This window comes from Ornithodoros turicata, chromosome 6 (assembly GCF_037126465.1).
Source record: "Ornithodoros turicata isolate Travis chromosome 6, ASM3712646v1, whole genome shotgun sequence".
NCBI classification, from domain to species: domain Eukaryota; kingdom Metazoa; phylum Arthropoda; class Arachnida; order Ixodida; family Argasidae; genus Ornithodoros; species Ornithodoros turicata.
In genome coordinates this window covers 14,640,906-14,658,785 of record NC_088206.1, presented here as the reverse complement: position 1 = coordinate 14,658,785, position 17,880 = coordinate 14,640,906, and the positions used below count along the sequence as shown (strand labels likewise).

Genomic DNA, 17,880 nt, shown 5'->3' with positions numbered 1-17,880 from the left:
TGTCAGGGGAACCACAAAAAGCACAGCACAGCCCTTGATAATGAAAGAAGGTATACTGTCGAAGGCTAAGGACATTTTCGACTTAAGCATCTGGATAGCAGTCAGCACTTCAGAGGAATCAATGAAAGGTACATGAAGGTAATCATCAGTTATTGAAATAGGTGTGCATGGGTAACTTGCCTCTTGTGAGGGTTAAACCGAAGAAAAATGATCCGCAAAAGCGTTGGAAATGTCAGGAGGCAACTCCCTCCTATTTCCCGAAGGATCATTAACATGTGTGATACTTTCGCGGTTGGAACCTAGTTCCTTCGTATAGCGCCAAAACTCTCGCGGGGTACGAACTAAGTTATTTTGAACAGAATCAAGGTAACGCATTTTATCACGACGATACAAAGCCTTCGCTTGTTTTCTATGTGCGCTGTATATTGAGTACGAATCAACATCTCGTAATGCTCTGAAACGACGATGGAACTTTTTAGTTGGAAAGTTTTTTACGTAGCGCTCGCCGAAGTTCGGCAGAAAACCAAAAGGGATAATTTTGTTGCCTCGCACAACTCTTAGGGACATAGACATCAATACCTTTTTGAACAGCAGAAGTGAACAATTCGACAGCAATGTCTGCATCGGATGCTTCAAGAACTGCAGACCAGCCCAAACATTCAAAATACCGATACATGCCAAGGTAATCGCCTTTGGCGAACTTGTAAGTGATTTTATCAAATATATTAGACGGCGTTGAATTAAGGCACAAGGATAACAAAAAAGGAACATGCCACACGTCCTCCCTCACTAAAGGTTCTATAACAGTTTCGATACTTTCTACGTCGCAGTTTGTGAGGGCCAGATCTAATACGTGTCCTGCATCATTTTGGAATGTATTCAGCTGTCTTAGAGACAGGAAAGACATCAGAAAAAGAACAGAGTCCGCCTTGGACGCAGATCTATCGTCAGAAAGTGACACACGACGTGGAGCAGTCCAGTCAATGTTGGGTACGTTAAAATCCCCGAGGCATTTTTCAGCGCAATCTTTGTCAGTCCGACGAAAGGAGGTTAGTAACCCAGCCCACCCCGGCATCGCAGAAAGAGGTAACACTGACGTGGCTTATCGCGTCCGACTTTCGCCGGAATAATACTTTCCCTCTGCCAATTTTAGGAACTGCTACTTTTTCTACTATCACTCTGTGGGCTGGGTTTGGAACCTCCTTTCGTCGGACTGAGAGCGATTGCGCTTAAAAAGTCAACGCGCGTTATGGTCCGGTGCTCCGAAAAGCACGATATTCGACTTTTTTTTTTTCCCGGTGGGATAGCTCGTGAATATCACTGTCAATTATCATGAATTTGAGTGAATTAGGCACGCTTTTCATACTGGTGGGGTAAAAAGTGTCCTTTACTTGGCGGATCTCCGAGTTCAGTTCGCAAATATTTACATAATTAAACTTGGGGTACATGACATTAACTTTAGAAGGTGGCAAGAACATAATAAGAACAAATGCCGTTGACCGCATGATTCTAGGCGGCGTAGTTTTTTTTATTATAATTCAATGACACGTTCTCTGGGACACCCTGTAGACTTGAGGAATATTCTCACATGCTGTCTTGTCGAGGAGAGTAAGTAAATAGGATCCTTTAGGACACCCTGTTCAGTGTCACCAATGTCAAAGTGTGTCTTGGGCAAGAACGGGAACACCCACATTATGCCGATACCTCCCAAGCAGCACAACATCTTGGCACAATATTGGGCCAATGTTGGGCCAAGATCTCTGAGGCAAACGCAAGAAAAATCCGCCGGGTACCTCCCAGTCTCGACGCGACATGGACAGCGCGCTAACCACAGAGCCAAGCGAACTGGAAAATGAGCGGTTCATGTTTCCTTTTCCCTTTTCAAGTGCGACTGTTTTGTGCGATCAACCGCAATGGGCGGAAAGGGTGACGGTTGAAACAAAAGCGCAGCGGACGAGAGCGCCTTGAGGGAAGTCCAAGAGTCCACGACCTAGGTTGCAGACGTTGCAAAATAAGGAGGAGTAATGCTGAGCTGGTTAATCCGTACCCGTACCGAGCTCCCCACATTTCATGCGAGTAGTCTCCAGACATCACGAGGAAATTTTTCGACAGTATAGGAAACGGTAAGTGCACTACATCTCGCCCGCTGAGGTTCGAAGGTACTTGTACGACGATTGTCGCAGTTTCCGAACTGGTTGCCGTTCAGTTGTTTGTACTCTGGTGGGGCAGCCGGGGATGGGGCCCCGGGCCAGTTCAGGGGCTTGACGGAAAAAGATAAAACACCGGCTTCACACAAACAGGCAACAAAATTTACCCGTAACGTTTAGCCGCCTATGCGGGCGTCCTCATCGGACAAACGCAAAACAAAATAGTACAGATCCGAGCTCATGCAGCCTTATGGCTTCGTCATGTTCCTGTAGCATTCCGGTAGGGGCCCATTGCGGCTGTTGCAAGCATTGTTATCAGCATGAATATACCAAGATTCCAGAAATTTCCGTACCCCCCACCTATGTTCACGACCTGCTAGATATTATAATGACCATGTCATAATCGGCCATCCCTACGAGGAGCCCGTCCGCACGATCCGCTAGGGACGCTACCCATCGGCTCGCGAGATCTACATTACGATTGGATAATAGAAATTTGAATTTTGAACGCGCAGAAGCAGGCGTAGGACTACCGTTTTTTACGGACCTGCGTTAGTTGTGACGTTGCCCGCCTTGCGAGGCCGACTACGGCAAGCAGTTACACCACCACCACCACCGTAGGACCACCGTAGCAGACGACAGCAGAAGACAGGGGCATCTACTCCTCTCATTCTTTGCGACCGATTTCGTGTGCCGTTGAAATACTATGCGCGTCAGAAAAAGTCGATGTTCTCAATTTTTTTCCGCTCCTTACTTTAGCACCTCGGAATGAATTTTTCCGTAGTGGGTTAAACCCGACCCGTGCTCCTGTGGAAAAGAATGTTGGCCATCTATTAACGAATACTAACGAAAAAATGTTAGGTTGACTAGGCATTTTCCGGACATTTCATGTTCGGAAAATTAAGCTTGCTATGTCGAAAAATCCATAAAAGTGTTCTAACACGACGGCAAAAGCTCTCGGAAGGTGAATATCGTTAAACCCTTAATTTTCCGACGTGGAGATTTTTAAATATAATTTTTTTGACACGTTACGTGAGACACTCTGTATACCGCATGTTTAATCTGTGACCTCTGTGATTGCTTGCACGCCGGTTGCAACATCACCTGATGGATGTAGGAACTACTATTCCTGTAATAGTTCATCGGATGGATCGGCTATATATGGATATCGAGCGCGCAAATGAGCCGTTTATGTTTACTTTTCCGTCTTCAAGTGCACTATTTTCTGCGACCAACCACAATGGGCGGAAAGGTGAGAGATGAGACAAAAGCTGCAGCAGTGCTATGAATTAAAAGGGAGTCTGGCCATTAGGAGGTGCCTAAAAAAGAGGCTCGAAACTTTGGCGTATTTCAGTGGTTGCCGTTTTTCATGGGGGACGCCATGACACAAAAATTTCTCCAAAATGGAGGATGGTGCTTGGAACGGCGAAGCGAAGATTTCGTGGCAAAAATATTTCATAAACTACTCTAAATTCATTCTGTAATCCTCTTGTATATATCTTCAAAATCAGTTTCAGCTTTCGGTCCGCCATCATTATTTAAACGTCAATTACATGTTTCGTCGCTAACGTTAGGCCTATGTAAACCGCGACCCCAGGAATAGCAGGAAAGACATCACCGATGCGTAAGATTTTGAACAATGTAATTGAATTTTATTTATACATACGTCTTTGTCCACTTTCCATTCTATCTGCTTATGTTACGTGATTTAAAAGTTCATACCGGCAGCCGTCCGTCTGTTACGAAAAAGTGGTTCTACCACTCTCCTGGTCAATCACTTCTGCCAGCAACCATTTCTGCAGTTCTGCATGCTTTGCTCCATGCAGTCGGCGTTGATAAAAGAGGGCGTGAAATCCGCCGTTTTGGTCTGTCACCAGTGATATCCGTTTCAATCCGAATCAATCGAGTTTCTCCAAAATGATGGCACCCAGTAAATAAGGGTGAGGTATAAGTACTGAATGACCTGCAATAATAGCGAACTGTATTTTGGCTCGCGATTAGCCAGAGAGCTCAAAAAGTGGGTGCAGCTCCAGGTATACGTAGGTCCCATTAATGGCCAGACTCCCTTTGGCACACACTCTTAAAAATGAACTTCACCGCCCAGCACGCTCCTAGCCAACCATCATCTGAAATGTTATCGTTATCTGCCCTGATTTGTTGAAAACGGGGGCGTACGCCTTTTTTGTGACACTTATGCTGCTCATAACTGTCACAGAAAAGGCGTACGCCTCCCGTTTTCAACAAATCAGGCAGATAAAGATACCATTCGAGACGACGGTTGGCTAGGATCGTGCTATGTGGTGAAGTTCATTTTTAAGAGTGTACTACACGGCACTGCGAGTTGCAGCCGATGACAACGCCTTGTGGGGAGTCCACGACCTACCAGCTGCTATACACTGTTAAAACAGCACTTCACCACATAGCACGCTCCCAGCCAACCATCAATCCGAATGATATCATTCTGTGCATTGATTTGTTGAAAATGAGAGGAGGCGCCTATCTGGGACAGATTATCTTGTCCCAGATAGGCGCCTCCCCCCTGTTTTGAACAAATCATCACACAGAATGATATCATTCGGTATAAGTAGTTCGGTTGGTTAGGAGCATGCTATGTGGTGAAGTTCTGTTTTAACAGTGTAGGTTGCCGATGTAAGGCTTTGCAAAGCAAGGAGTGATAATGCTGAGCTGGTTAATACGTACCTGTACCGCGAACTCCTCACATTTCAAAAGAATAGTTTGCACACATTACGAGGACATTTTTCAACTGTACACTCTTAGAAATGAACTTTACCGCATAGCACGCGCCTAGCCAACCATGATCTCGAATGATATCGTTATCTGCCCTGATTTGTTGAAAGCGGGAGGAGTACGCCTTTTTTGGGACAATTATATGAACAGCATAAGTGTTGCAAAGAAGGCTTACTTCTCCCGTTTTGAACAAATCAGGGCAGATAACGATATCGTTCGTGATGATGGTTGGCTAGGAGCGTGCCATGCGGCAAAGTTCATTTTTAAGAGTGTAGGAAACGAAGAGTGCATCTACATCTTGCTCCGTGACGCGTGGGAGGCCGAGCACGTGCACTCTTAAAAATGAACTTCACCACATAGCACGCTCCTAGCCAACCACCATCCCGAATGACAACGTTCTCGCCCCTGATTTGTTGAAAACGGGAGGAGGAGCCTATTTTGTGCCGTGCATAATGGCACAAAATAGGCTCCTCCTCCCGTTTTCAACAAATCAGGGGCGAGAACGTTGTCATTCGGGATGATGGTTGGCTAGGAGCGTGCCATGCGGTTAAATTCATTTTTAAGAGTGTGGAGCTCGAAGGACGTTTAAAGAGTACACTCTTGAAATGAACTTCACGCATAACACGCTCCTAACCAAACATCATTCGGAATGATATCGTTATCTGCCCTGGTTTGTTGAAAACGGGAGGCGTACGCCTTTTCTGTGACAATTATCAACAGCATAAGTTTCACAAAAAAGGGGTACGCCTCCCGTTTTCAACAAATCAGGGTAGATAACGATATCATTCGAGATGATGGTTGGCTAGGAGCGTGCCATGCGGTTAAATTCATTTTTTAGAGTGTACGGCGAGCGTCGCATTTTCCCAACTTGTTGCCATTCAGTTGTTTGCACTGCGACCGTGTCACGTTGTTCTATGCTGTGGCAGTCGCGAGGTGGACTTCTGCATGTGTTTGAAAGGTGTGCATTTCGAGTAATACCACGAGTTGGACTAATGCCACAACGAACATGCATGGCGCGTGGGGGGGGGGGGGACAAACTGGATGGGCTCTTTGAATCTAGGCGTCTCGTTCGCAAAACTCTTTCGCGAACATCATGGCTGGTGACAACTTCTACGGAACTGAACTGCAAACTATTGTTGTCTACCCCGGCCCCAACTCTACCTACTTCTCTTTACAGAACAACATGGCATTTAACGGCGCGGAAGAAGCACAGGACTACGTTTCGAGCCACCCAGAGATCGCCGAGATCGCTCGACAAATTCCATTCCTTGATCTCGCAACGGTGACATCAAGAATTTTCTCTGTGCGGAACGTCTTCAAACGAAAAGGCGTTGACATCGCAAAACCCTGCTCCAGGAATGATGAGGCAGGTTGCTGGTTGCTTGAGTACGTGACACTCTGCAACAGAATCTTATTCTCTGTTGATGTACAGCTCCGGGAAAGTAAGCCAGGAGAGTTGAATGTTTCCTCAATACTGTCATATGATTACACCTTCTCTGAGGTTCCGTTGCTGGACTCTCTGTTCCTGATCTGCTGGCTTGTGAAACAACACCCCTGCATACAAGGAATAGACCTGTACGATACACGCCTATTTCGCCACTTCCCGACGGCCCTTAAACTTGCCCTTGCACACGGCTCTAACATTAAAAGCGTCAAAGCGGGCACCCTAGAGCCAAGCACACAGCACAATGTATTTCTTGAGGGCATCAGGCCTGACACCATGCTAGAGCATTTTGAAGCACGCGACCTCAAGCTCGATATGGAGTCCGCGTCACGACTGTCGGAAGGATTCAAGAGGTCACCGCAGTTGAAATCTGTTGTTCTACACTACTGTGGCCTGAGCAAAAAGGGGATGAAGCTCCTGTTGAAAGCACTTCAGCAGTGCGATCACTTGACGTCTCTGCAAATCTCTGATTACAGCTTGAAGAAAGCTGCTGCTGTGCATCTGGCAGAAATTGTAAAACGCAGCAGATACCTGAAGGACCTCTTTCTCTGTGACGTACCTGACGATGTATTGGAAATTATCGCGATTGCGCTCAGGGAGAACAGTTCGATCGAGAATTTGAAAATGAATAAATCTAATGATAGTGCCCGTACTATGCCACACATTTCTGATGCCCTGAAGACGAACGGGACAATAAGAACGCTCGAGCTTAATGATTGTGGTATGGAGGAAAGTGACGTGGTTCAGTTTGCTCGGGCTCTAAAAGTGAACGTTACTCTCCAGAGGCTACAACTTCGAGGGAGCAGGTTCAGAGACGCTGGTGCAAGACATCTAGCAGAAGCTCTGGAGTCAAACCAGACGCTTCGTGAGCTCGATATCTCCTGTAACGACCTGACAGAAGTGGCCCTGGTACAGTTTGTGAAGGCTCTTACAGTGAACACATCACTGGAAGTGGTGCGTCTTGGAGCGATCGATTTCTCCGTCAAGGTTGACGAAGAGATTGCTCAGGTTATCAGAGGCCATGAGAGCTGCCACAGGATCTGCACAACGTGGAACACCCTCGCGCTCAACGAGTTGGCACGTCTCATTTCACTCAACTACGGCGACGTGAAAAAGATCCACATTTTGTTCGTTATGGAGACCCCTATATTACAGGTGATCTCAGCACTAGAATCAAACTGTCACATCACGGAAGTGCACATCGAAAGAGCTGATTACGCGGGACCCAGTGACGAGATGGTTAAAGCTCTTGCGCAACTTATCAAAAAGACCAGGTCCCTCAAGTTTCTCCGCTGCCAATGCCCTTTTGATTTTGACGATGTAGTTGGCACTGAAGATGACGATGTTTTCGCTTCTTTCATCATGGGCCTTACAAACAACGACACGATCAACCGTGTCGAGCTCCAGTCCGCATATTTTACTATGGAAGCCGCCCGAGCGTTCTCAGCCATGCTCGAAGCGAACACGGCACTGTACGCTTTTGTCGCAAAGATGTTTTTTGACGGAGGGGCACTCGAAGAGATTGCGACACATTTCCCCAAGAACTACACGCTCTCCACATTCTCTGCGGATTCGGAGAGTTATAGCTCACGAGAAATTTCTGCCGTGGTCCGGAGAAATGAGCAGCTCCTGAATCGTGCTACGAGGTTTGCGCTGGGTACCTGCAGGGACTGGGATTGCAGAGAAGCATTTCGGACACTCTGGAGGTGCGATTCTCTGGTGCAGCAAGTTAAGTGCGTCACGGAGCGTACGGAAGAAGACGCGAGGCGGTGTGTAGAAGCTGCGAAATTGTTGTTTTTATAGAGAGGGTCTCCGCTTTCTTACGCAGCACTCCTGGTGCTTACAAAACGACTCCATGCTACGTGGGATAGGCGTAAAGCTTTTTTTGCTTTTTGCTTTCACCAGTGCGAACCTGCATTCATTTTTTTTAAACAAAAAATGTGGCAGACATGTAGACAATCACCATCGCAGATACCATGGCTTATACAGCTGTTGGTAATCGTCTCTGCCAGGCAGCATGGGAGCAGTCACATGCAAGACAAGAGCCAATAGGAATGGCCATAGCTCTCACTCCTTTGAGCTTGACTAATGCCGCCCAGAGTCAGAAGCCTCCAGAGCTTAATGCCTCCTCCCATTCTTCCGGACGTGGCAGCCAATCGTCGCACACGATTACAGACACAGGCCATCTGTCGCAACCAGTGGCCCCACGTGCGGCGGATTGTCTCCATGGCAACGGCCACCGAAGCATGGTGGTGCCATTGGCTGAGTGTTATTTTTATTTTATTATTTTAAGTGCTCATTAACAGCTTACCCCTTGGTGATGGTGCACATACAAAACCAGAGCAAGAACAAAAGCAGCTAGCAACAAGATGATACAACATTCTAAATAACTGCTGCAAGACGCTCTGAGACAGACGAAAACGGGACAGATAATGTCGCAACTCTCCGCTTCTGTTTACTGAATGACAACAAATGAATCGAAACACATCAAGATAACCAAAGAACAAGAGCCAGATTCATTGATTTGTTCTCATTCAGTAAACAGAGGTGGAAAGTTGCAACATCGTCTGTCTCGTTTTCTGTGCGTCACGTCGCGTCTGGCAGCAGTATGTACCAACCTGCCCGGTCTTTGTTACAATTCTAAATAGCATCTGTTCAGCTGCAAGCAAGCAAGGCAACAGCAACTAACTAACAATTGTGATGTTCCCCATTTTTTTCTTTCTTTCAATCAATCAATCAATCAACAATTGTGATGACTTCGGCGAAGCACGAAAAATGTTACATATGCAGAAGCGAGGTGATGCCTTCAAGGAGCGGTATCTCGTCAACTATGACACGTAGAAATCCCACGGAGAACATAGTAAAAAGTGGCAAACATTTTGTATCGGGGTTTTAGACCATTTCATTCGCTGGGTGTCTCATTCCGTTTCTACGGAGAGTGTTTTATGTATGTGCAGGTGGTACTACATTGTAGATTCATATACTATAGCGAAAGACATTGTTCATGGTAAAGGGTGGAGCATCAGTTTCTTAGCTGGAAGTGTTCTACCTCTCGCATCTATTGCATAAGTTATGTTTATTATGCAAGCACAGTAAATAAATGAAATGCAACTATGGAACATGAGGCTAAATCAGTGTACCGTGCGTTTTCAATTTATTTATTTTTGAGGTGTCCGTGAACAGCCAGTAAAGGCCTGGACAACATGGCACACAACACATGAAAAACATTACGGATGCAGGAATAAATATGAAGACAAAAATAGCTGTTTATTGCAGCAAGCTGTGATACTATCGAGGAAGATGGCTATCAGATTATATTAAAGATTTGTGCCAGTCACAAAGACCTAGGTTGTGGCACAGCAACCTTATGCATTAGTAGAGCTATCGCAATAGTATGCAATATCGACAGGTTGAACAAACCAATACGTGGTTGCGAAATTCAAGAAATGCCAACCAACCAAGAAATGCCGTAACTAGGGCTTCACGGTTACAAGTTCCATGCAGCTGAGTTTCCCATTTCAACTTTGTCTTACAAAATTCTCTGAATCTGAGACTGGTTTAGCTCTCTAGATTGTACAAGGTGGTTACCTGTATATAATATGCCTCACTTGTATCTGTTTTACAAATGAGGATCTTTCTGCAGCAGCCTTGGCCAAGCTGTTGAAGAGCTTCATTGCTTCAGTATTGCCTTATTCCCCTTGTTGTAATCCATTTAAACTGGCCAACCCTATTTACGCAGCGCTCAACGCCATAAATATTACAGACTACTCTTTTTCTTCAATATTGACATAATGTCTGTCTAAATATCCATATTTTCATATGTGTCGAGTTAGCAATTCGTTAGGGCGAGTGTTCCTATCCTAACCGACAGAATTTCTTCTTGGACACATTCTTTCGCATTTTATGTACCGGTTCCAAGATAAATTACGTGAATTTAGGTGCACACATACTAGACATAGATTAGAAAATCAGCTTTTTTCTTTTCTTTCTTTTTTTTTTAAGTGCAAAACGGTGCCACGCTGAGCACCGGCAGTTTTGTCCCAGTGCTATGTCAACGTGCCCCAAGCTCTCTGGTGTCTGCAGCCTTCACTTTCGGAAGCTCTTCACTGTGAAGTCTGCCCGAGATGCACGATTTCCCCGAGCGACCTCCCGCCACACCGGGAGGCAGACTGCTTGGAAATAGGGCACCACCAACACCATTGCTCACTGATGCATGATCGCACTGATTGTTCATGTTACAAATAATGAATGTACAGTACAAACCATGTGCTCCTATACAAGAAGGGCAGCCACTTGAAAGTGGTAAGTACAGAATGCATAGTCCTGCTGGATAAGACTGTGCTTCATACGTGACTCGCTGCCACTTCTGACGACAAAGAAATGGGTAGCCAGCGCACTATCAGCGAGACCGAGAGATATGCACTGTGTGCCAGTAATACTGAGAGGGAATGATACTGAATGGAAAGAGCAGTTGGACAATGACAAGTTACTTTTCTGTGCTGGGAGAGCCTAAGAAAACTGTAGGACGGGAGTTGCCTCAGGACAGAAGCCGCCGATATTTCGAACAGTGACTGTTCTTCTGGGAACAGTCTCTGTTCGAAATATCGGCGGCTTCCCACTCCCTTCCTACATCTCTACCGGTTCGCTGGATTTCTACCCATCTAAGAAAATTGTAGGTTAGTCGTGGGTGATACCATGATAACAGTCAACTGGTTTACGCTTTTGGGGATGAAATAAGCAACGTTGTAGTGCGGGCATGTTCGTTAGGCATCATCATTCTCAAAGCAGACGCTCTAGCACGCATCAGTGTGTTGGCATATCGCTCATTAAGCAGCAGACTTTAGAAGGATGACGGTTACAAGAAATTTCGTTTCTCTTTTTTTCTTCTTCTTTCGTTTTTTATAGGGAATGTCAGTCACGACAGAAGAGAGCATAGCTGGGATGAAATCGTGCGAGACTTTGCCGAGAACACGAGCGTGCTGCAACCAGATCAGATTTGTACAAGAGTCAGAAACCTCGCGCTGTACCTTGTGCAGCAAGGAGTGAGCTTGGCTGACAGTCGTAAACACTTGACCGTGAAATACCACACTAAACCGTTGTCATTCGGGATGATGGTTGACTATAGGAGCGTGCTATGTGGTGAATTTCTATTTTAACGGTGTATGTACCAACATATTCACCCGACACACCCGACATACCCGACCACCCCCGACCGACATACCCGACATATTCCGACCCGGAGGAAGTTTGCCTCATATGACTTGTGACTTTAAATTTGTATTTTCCTGCTTGTCAGCTCCAGTGCTGAAGTTTGGTGAACCAGTTCGTATTAATGCTCAGTGAGATTGTCTGACAGATGACTAGTGAACTGAAATAAGTACAGAGGAGGCTTATAATCTCCAAGATCCCTCTAATGCAGGAACTCGGTAACTTTGCCAAATCCAAAGACAGATGTGCAACCTCCTTCATATGACCATGCTGAAATCAGAAAGTTTAACAACACGTACATGTTGCGTCTGTGTTGCAAATAAAGTGATTATGTAATGTTTTTGTCGGTGTAGCGCCAGCCTTAGTTTGCCTAGTCCCATACCAGAGGAACTACCACGTTTTGAAAAACTACTGCTTTTCGTGAAGTTTTACGGCGAACTTGCTTTTTTGTTTGTTTGTTTCCTGTTCAACAAAATACGTTGTTTTTTCTTCTGCTTCTGCGGGGAATATCGCTACACGGATACTGTTCGGTTCCCCAATGTTCCACTTACTGCACTGAACACGGAAGAAACGCGTAAAAGCAGACGATGCGAGGAAGCTGATCCACACTTGGGTAGTTCATCGTTTCTCCGCAGCTCGCCGACACCGTTCGATCTCGAAGCGATATCAAGGATCATAAAAGCGATAAAACCCCGGTGCAGGGGACACAGAGAGACAAAACAGACGAAGCACTGACTGACAAACAACTTTAATGGCAGAGACACAGCTTCAACTGCATACACCCGACCCCTAGTGGCAGACATGGCCATCGCTTTTAGGATGTACCACCAAACAGCCCGGTTTTCATCGCGTTTATCAAGGATCAGCCAAGGTATATCTAAACAGGTACCGCAAGTCCCATGGGCCCCTGTGTCTTCAGGAAGACGCCATGATAGAGACGGTCAGCGCCATCCATCCGTTGCGCGGACTACTACGTTTGTAAGTAAATGGCGTCAGAGATGACGTCATCAGTATGAATAATAAGTAGTGCATAATTAGACATGACACGTTTACATTCGCGCACAACAGAAAGTTTTTCTACATTGAAATTATGAATAACCTATTAGAACACACACAAGCCACGTCCTTGTTGTAAAGTTTTTTTTGTTTACGATCGTACCTCTACCACCAACACCCAGGATCGCTTGCGCCTCATGATGGTAGCCTTGCCGATGGGTCTGATTTGGTATTTTCTCTTGTTTTCGCTACCTGTTTAGATATACCTTGGATCAACTGTATCACTGCATGCGACAAAAGAAGAAGCACCTCTCTGCATGCTTTACGTTCAGAAGAACGCCACGGCCATCATCTCTTTGGACGAAGAAGAAGAAGAACGCCACTCAGCCGCAAGCATACGGGTTGTGCAGTACTCTTCCACTGCGACGCTTTCTACCAGGCACCGCATAAAGGTCCACCATGGAGAAGGAAGAGACAAGGAGCGAAACCTGCAAGACGAAAGGTCATTCCAAAGCAAGGGGTTCCACGGCGGAGAAGAAGGACCTTCTAACAGAAGCAACATCGAAACAACTAGCATCCTATAGCCCCACAGACAGTCTGCCCGTGGGATCCCAGACGGATACCCAACTACATTTCAAAGAAGCCGATCACAGTACGCTTACCAAACCTACCTCGGCGGTGTCTGAACCATCGCGGACAAGTATACCGTCCTCGTCTACGTCCCGACAGCCTTTTGGTGAGATATACTTACTTTGCGACAGCTTAGCTTTGCGAGTGGGCTGTGGGACTTGATTATATTCTTACTCCCACAAGGACTCTTGCGAAAGGGAGAACAAACGGAGCACTTGCAAGGGAATTTTTATCATGATGTCACTAGAACCTATACTTCGGGTCCTAAGTCCACCCACAAGGACGTACGTAATTGGCTTAGGCGAGCGCATGATATCTCCGAGACACAAGATAGTGCGCCCGCATGGTTCAAACCAGAGTTGTACGTAACGCGTTACTAGTAATTGCGTTACTAGTAATCAATTACTTTTTCAGTAAATTTTAACGCAATCAGTTAATTTTGTGAGCAAGTAATTTTCCAAGTAATCTGATTACAATTTTCGGTAATCAATTACTGAGTAATCGATTACTTTTTTAACCTTCTGTCAACAATGGCAACACTTTTCAGCAAGCCCGATCTTCGACTGAAGCAATGACGCAGAGGTCACTGTGACGGCCGTCTCTAGTCCTCACGTGTTCCATGCAGACCACAGTAATACGATAATTCCTTACAACCGCGACCTACTGGAGCAACAGTAACAATAGTAACAAAATGAAGCGGATGTTTCAACGCCTATATGGTCGTCCTCATCAGGGACAGGAGGCGAGACAATTTGAAAGTAACGGGAAAAGTAACGCGTTACATTTCTAATCGGTAACGTATTACATTTTTGATGAAGTAATTTGTAACGGTAAAGAATTACTTTTCGCGCAGTAGTAACAGTAATTGTAATCAATTACTTTTTTTCGAGTAACGTGTACAACTCTGGTTCAAACTGTTGCTTGTGTACCGATCATGTCGTGACAACACGTTAAATATTCGCGTTAGCAAAATATGCGAATTTATTTTCCCGACTGCCTGGCGTCCGCTATCTTCTCGCTGATGCAGGTACGCCTTTGCAATTTTATGTCTTACGTTGTCTCGGAGTGTCTAGGTATTGTTCTTGCGTTCCATTATTCATACTCGGCCGCTTCCGCGTTTACCAGCATTTCACGAACTCAACGTTTTCTTATGTGTGGTCTTAGTCCAGTAACGCTCGAGATTTGTGGTTAGTTAGCTCGCAGATAAGGTGCCCGTTTGCCCCTTGTAGCATTGCCAACAGGAAATGTGGAGGAACCAGATTCAAAACAGCTGCCGGTCGATGGCGCTGATGGACTACCAGTACCTTCGTTATCTGCCATCGACGAAGGTAGGTACCGCACAGTACCAGTAGGTACCAGCTTGGTACCTAGCGCTTGGTATATGCACTTTCTAAACCCATGCAGGAAGAGCTACCGTTGAACACACAGGGAGTCCCTGTGCAGAAAAATCTCCCAACCTTGAACAGCAGCGCAGAAGAAAGTCGTCTGTGAGATGTGAGCACGTTTCTTTTGTTTTTCTTTTTTTTTTTTTTGGTGGGGGGACCGTCAGAACGGATGTACTTTCTAATATATGCTCTCTCTGCATGATAAGACCGCATTGAATTAGAAATTGCTGCGTAAAATGTTGTAGGAATAACGGAAGTGACTACTGTAACTCCTGTAGCATTCACGCAAACAAGGGGATGTTTGAACGTGAATTTGATGTCAGTGCTTTGCATCGAAAGTCGTTCTTTCTTCTTCGCAGTTGGTCCATCTACGATCCGTGAACTGACTGAGCTCACCATCTCGAAGATCGAACAGAAACTGACCACTCATCCCGTAATCATTGTCATGTCCTTCATCATCACCATCACTATCCTGATGCTCCTCTTCCTCATGTTTCAAATGCAATTCAGCACTCCCGGATCCAGACCGTGCGAGTCAGTCGCGTGCCACAATGCAGTCAACTTCCTGGACAGCGTCTCCAACCCAGACGTCCGACCGTGCGATGACTTCTACTCGAACGTTTGTCACAAGTGGATCGCGAATGACAGCAGCTTCCTTGTGGACATCGTGGACGACTTCTACAACGGCTCTCACTCGACGATGATGATGAAAGGATCAGAGCTTCCCGACCGCTACGGCACTCATATCTTTAAGTCGTCGTACCGGTTATGTCACGGGTTCATGACCAAAGGGAGAAATTCTATCGAGGACATCTTGAACCACATGAACTTTGAGTCCCATGGTCCGTCAGACAAGCCGAAAATCGTGCTGTGGCTAGCGGAGCTTTCGCTCAAGAAGGGACTGGACTCTGTGTTTCGGTTGCGTGTAGTTAGATGGAGAGAAAGCGGAGTTTATCTTTACGTCACGCCCGGAAAGTCATTGGGGCAAAGACTCGGAGAGGAGACCAGAGAAGGTAACTTCCAGCTTTACCTAAGCGAAGTGATCGACAGCTTAAATCTTACGTCGGCAAGCAACGAGCTCGTGAACGGTATCGTTGAGCTTGACGCCAGAATAGAAGACTTGACGGCGGGGGACGAAGACGAGCAGCCCGTTCGACACCAAGTAGGGGACCTCGCACGGTTAAGCGAACGTCTGAGCACGCAAGATTGGTTGACCACGGTGAACGCCATACTGGCTGGGGGAATATCCGGTCTGAACGTTGGAAGCGACTTTCTCGCGTGGAACTTCAATGCGACCGTAAAAGCCGTCGATGCCGTTCTGTCAAGCATGGAACAAGTCCGCAACAATTACATCTACCTCCTGGTCGCGGCGGAGCTTCTGCGATTCGACTACGCGAGACGTTTCAAGCATTACACCGGAGTACCAACGTTCTGTTTCGGTGCGAGCATGAGGCTACTGACCCACACGTGGTCTTTCCTGGTATCTCGTACCCGCGACCAGACGCGTAGGGACGAGGAGCTGGTCCGCTTGTACGACGGCATCTTCGACGTCATCACCAAATCTAAATATAACGCCTTGATGGACAACACGACCAGAGACCACACGGTTACCCTGCTGAAGGAAGTTGCCATTGTAAAGTTCTCGACCGAGGAATTCACTCTCGACATCAGTGCAGATTACTCTGGAGTCGGTGCACCGACAGATTTTCTTGGGAGCTACCTCCCTCTTCTGGAACATGGAACACGCCTTCATTTGCAGGTATGTATTTCTGTCGAGATATTGCGTAGGTATTTGTTACGGGCATCCAGACATTCAAAAGTTTCATCCCTTGCAGCAAAAACTTGTGGTGCGAAAGGTCTTTCAAGCAGTAACTGAAGCTTATAGCTTCTTACAACTGAAGAATTGAGTAGTTTTCTTAGCAATGGAATTCCAATGGCAATGGAATTCCAATGGCGGTGGAATTCCAATGGCGGTGTTGTGACGGACTGTTGAAACGTACGCACCACAGACGGCGTCTTGGCGCACAATATTGAAGCGCCTAGGATCTCAGTGAGGATCTCGTCACGAATCATCATCATCATCATCATGGGATCTCTGCAACAAGAGCCACTTCAGTGTTGTGCGTCTGGGAACAGCGCGTCTCAACTGCCTTTCGCAACGCGGCCGTTTTGTTTTGAATATTCGGATTGGGATTCGCACGTTCCGCATTATAACATTGCGCAACGATGCTTAATCACTTTGAAATTCAGCAAGATTGAATCTTCTCCAGAGCTTCACGTGTAGACAACACAATGTTTCATCCGCATTGAGTAATATTGCCCAGCATGGCATGCCGGCGCGGGTAGGCTTTCATTGAGCAACGCCCTGTAAATATAACTGTTCATTGTTGCAGGTTCCACTCTCCTACGACGCTGAAACCCTGAACGAGATCCAGTACCTCGGCGTACTTCGTCAGTTGAAGAGCAGCGGCTTGGTCGTGGTCCCGACAGCTTCCAAGACGGTGCCTCTCTTTTACTCCGGACAGGTTCCGAGCTACTTCAACTTTGGCACTGTCGGTTACTTGCTCGCGAAAGAACTGTCGAGGATGATACGTCCGTTCCTCGCTCGGGACAGGCCTAATCCAATGTGGACGCCGTCGGGCATAAGCGCCGTGGAACCTGCTCTACAATGTCTGAAGGGAATCGCGACGAACATAAGTGGCACCACCGGCTTTGGAGGGTACGAAAGCCTCTTCGAGTGGAGTCGGAGCGTGCAGATCGCATACGACGCGATGGAGAAGGAAATCAAGACCAGCATCCGTGGCACAGTCAATGACCACAAATATAGGATGGAATCGAGAAGGGTGTTCTTCAGGAGGTTCTGCCTTACCTCGTGCGGGAAGGGACCGGCGCGGTGCATCCTGCCCTTGCGGAACATGCCGCAGTTTGCTTATGCGTTTGGCTGCAGCAACAATGACCGCATGGTAGCTGAACGAAGATGTGATATCATATAGGCATCAATGCCACTATATAGCCTTCTATTCCCGTGCAATGTTTGATATATATATATACTGATTGCCGAATATTATATCTAGCTTGCGTGACATACATCTTTCCCCCTGTCTGAGCTATACGAATCGCGTGAGGGAAGTATAGAAGCTAAGCTGGACGTTGACCCGTTCAACAGCAGAAAGAGAAGATGCACGAAAAATGATGGTGGGTCCATGACTATGCATTCTAAGAAAAAAAATTCTTACCCAAGCTGGTAGAACGACCACTTATACCCAAAAGGTAAAAGTGGTAATTGGCAAATTTCTACCCACCTCTACCGAGATGGGTAGAA

General features: G+C 46.4%; 2 protein-coding genes across 3 annotated transcripts; both read left to right on the top strand.

Annotated features, from left to right (window-relative positions):
• Positions 1–1,656: 1,656 nt before the first annotated feature.
• LOC135399221 (NLR family CARD domain-containing protein 3-like) lies at positions 1,657–9,526 on the top strand. The gene is made up of 2 exons (XM_064631009.1): positions 1,657–2,123; positions 6,073–9,526. The coding sequence occupies exon 2, from the start codon at positions 6,079–6,081 to the stop codon at positions 8,140–8,142; it is 2,064 nt and encodes a 687-aa protein (XP_064487079.1). The 5' UTR covers positions 1,657–2,123; positions 6,073–6,078; the 3' UTR covers positions 8,143–9,526.
• A 1,561-nt stretch (positions 9,527–11,087) lies between these two features.
• Positions 11,088–17,578, top strand: LOC135399214 (uncharacterized). Of its 2 annotated transcripts, XM_064630996.1 has the most exons (6): positions 11,088–12,525; positions 12,804–13,279; positions 14,403–14,501; positions 14,578–14,667; positions 14,918–16,317; positions 16,952–17,578. In XM_064630996.1, exons 2-6 carry the CDS (start codon positions 13,003–13,005, stop codon positions 17,549–17,551), a joined length of 2,466 nt encoding a protein of 821 aa, XP_064487066.1. In that variant the 5' UTR covers positions 11,088–12,525; positions 12,804–13,002; the 3' UTR covers positions 17,552–17,578. The 2 variants fall into 2 exon arrangements, with proteins under 2 accessions (XP_064487066.1, XP_064487065.1); XM_064630995.1 differs by lacking the exon at positions 11,088–12,525 and having other exon boundaries at positions 12,546–13,279.
• The last annotated feature ends 302 nt before the right edge of the window (positions 17,579–17,880 follow it).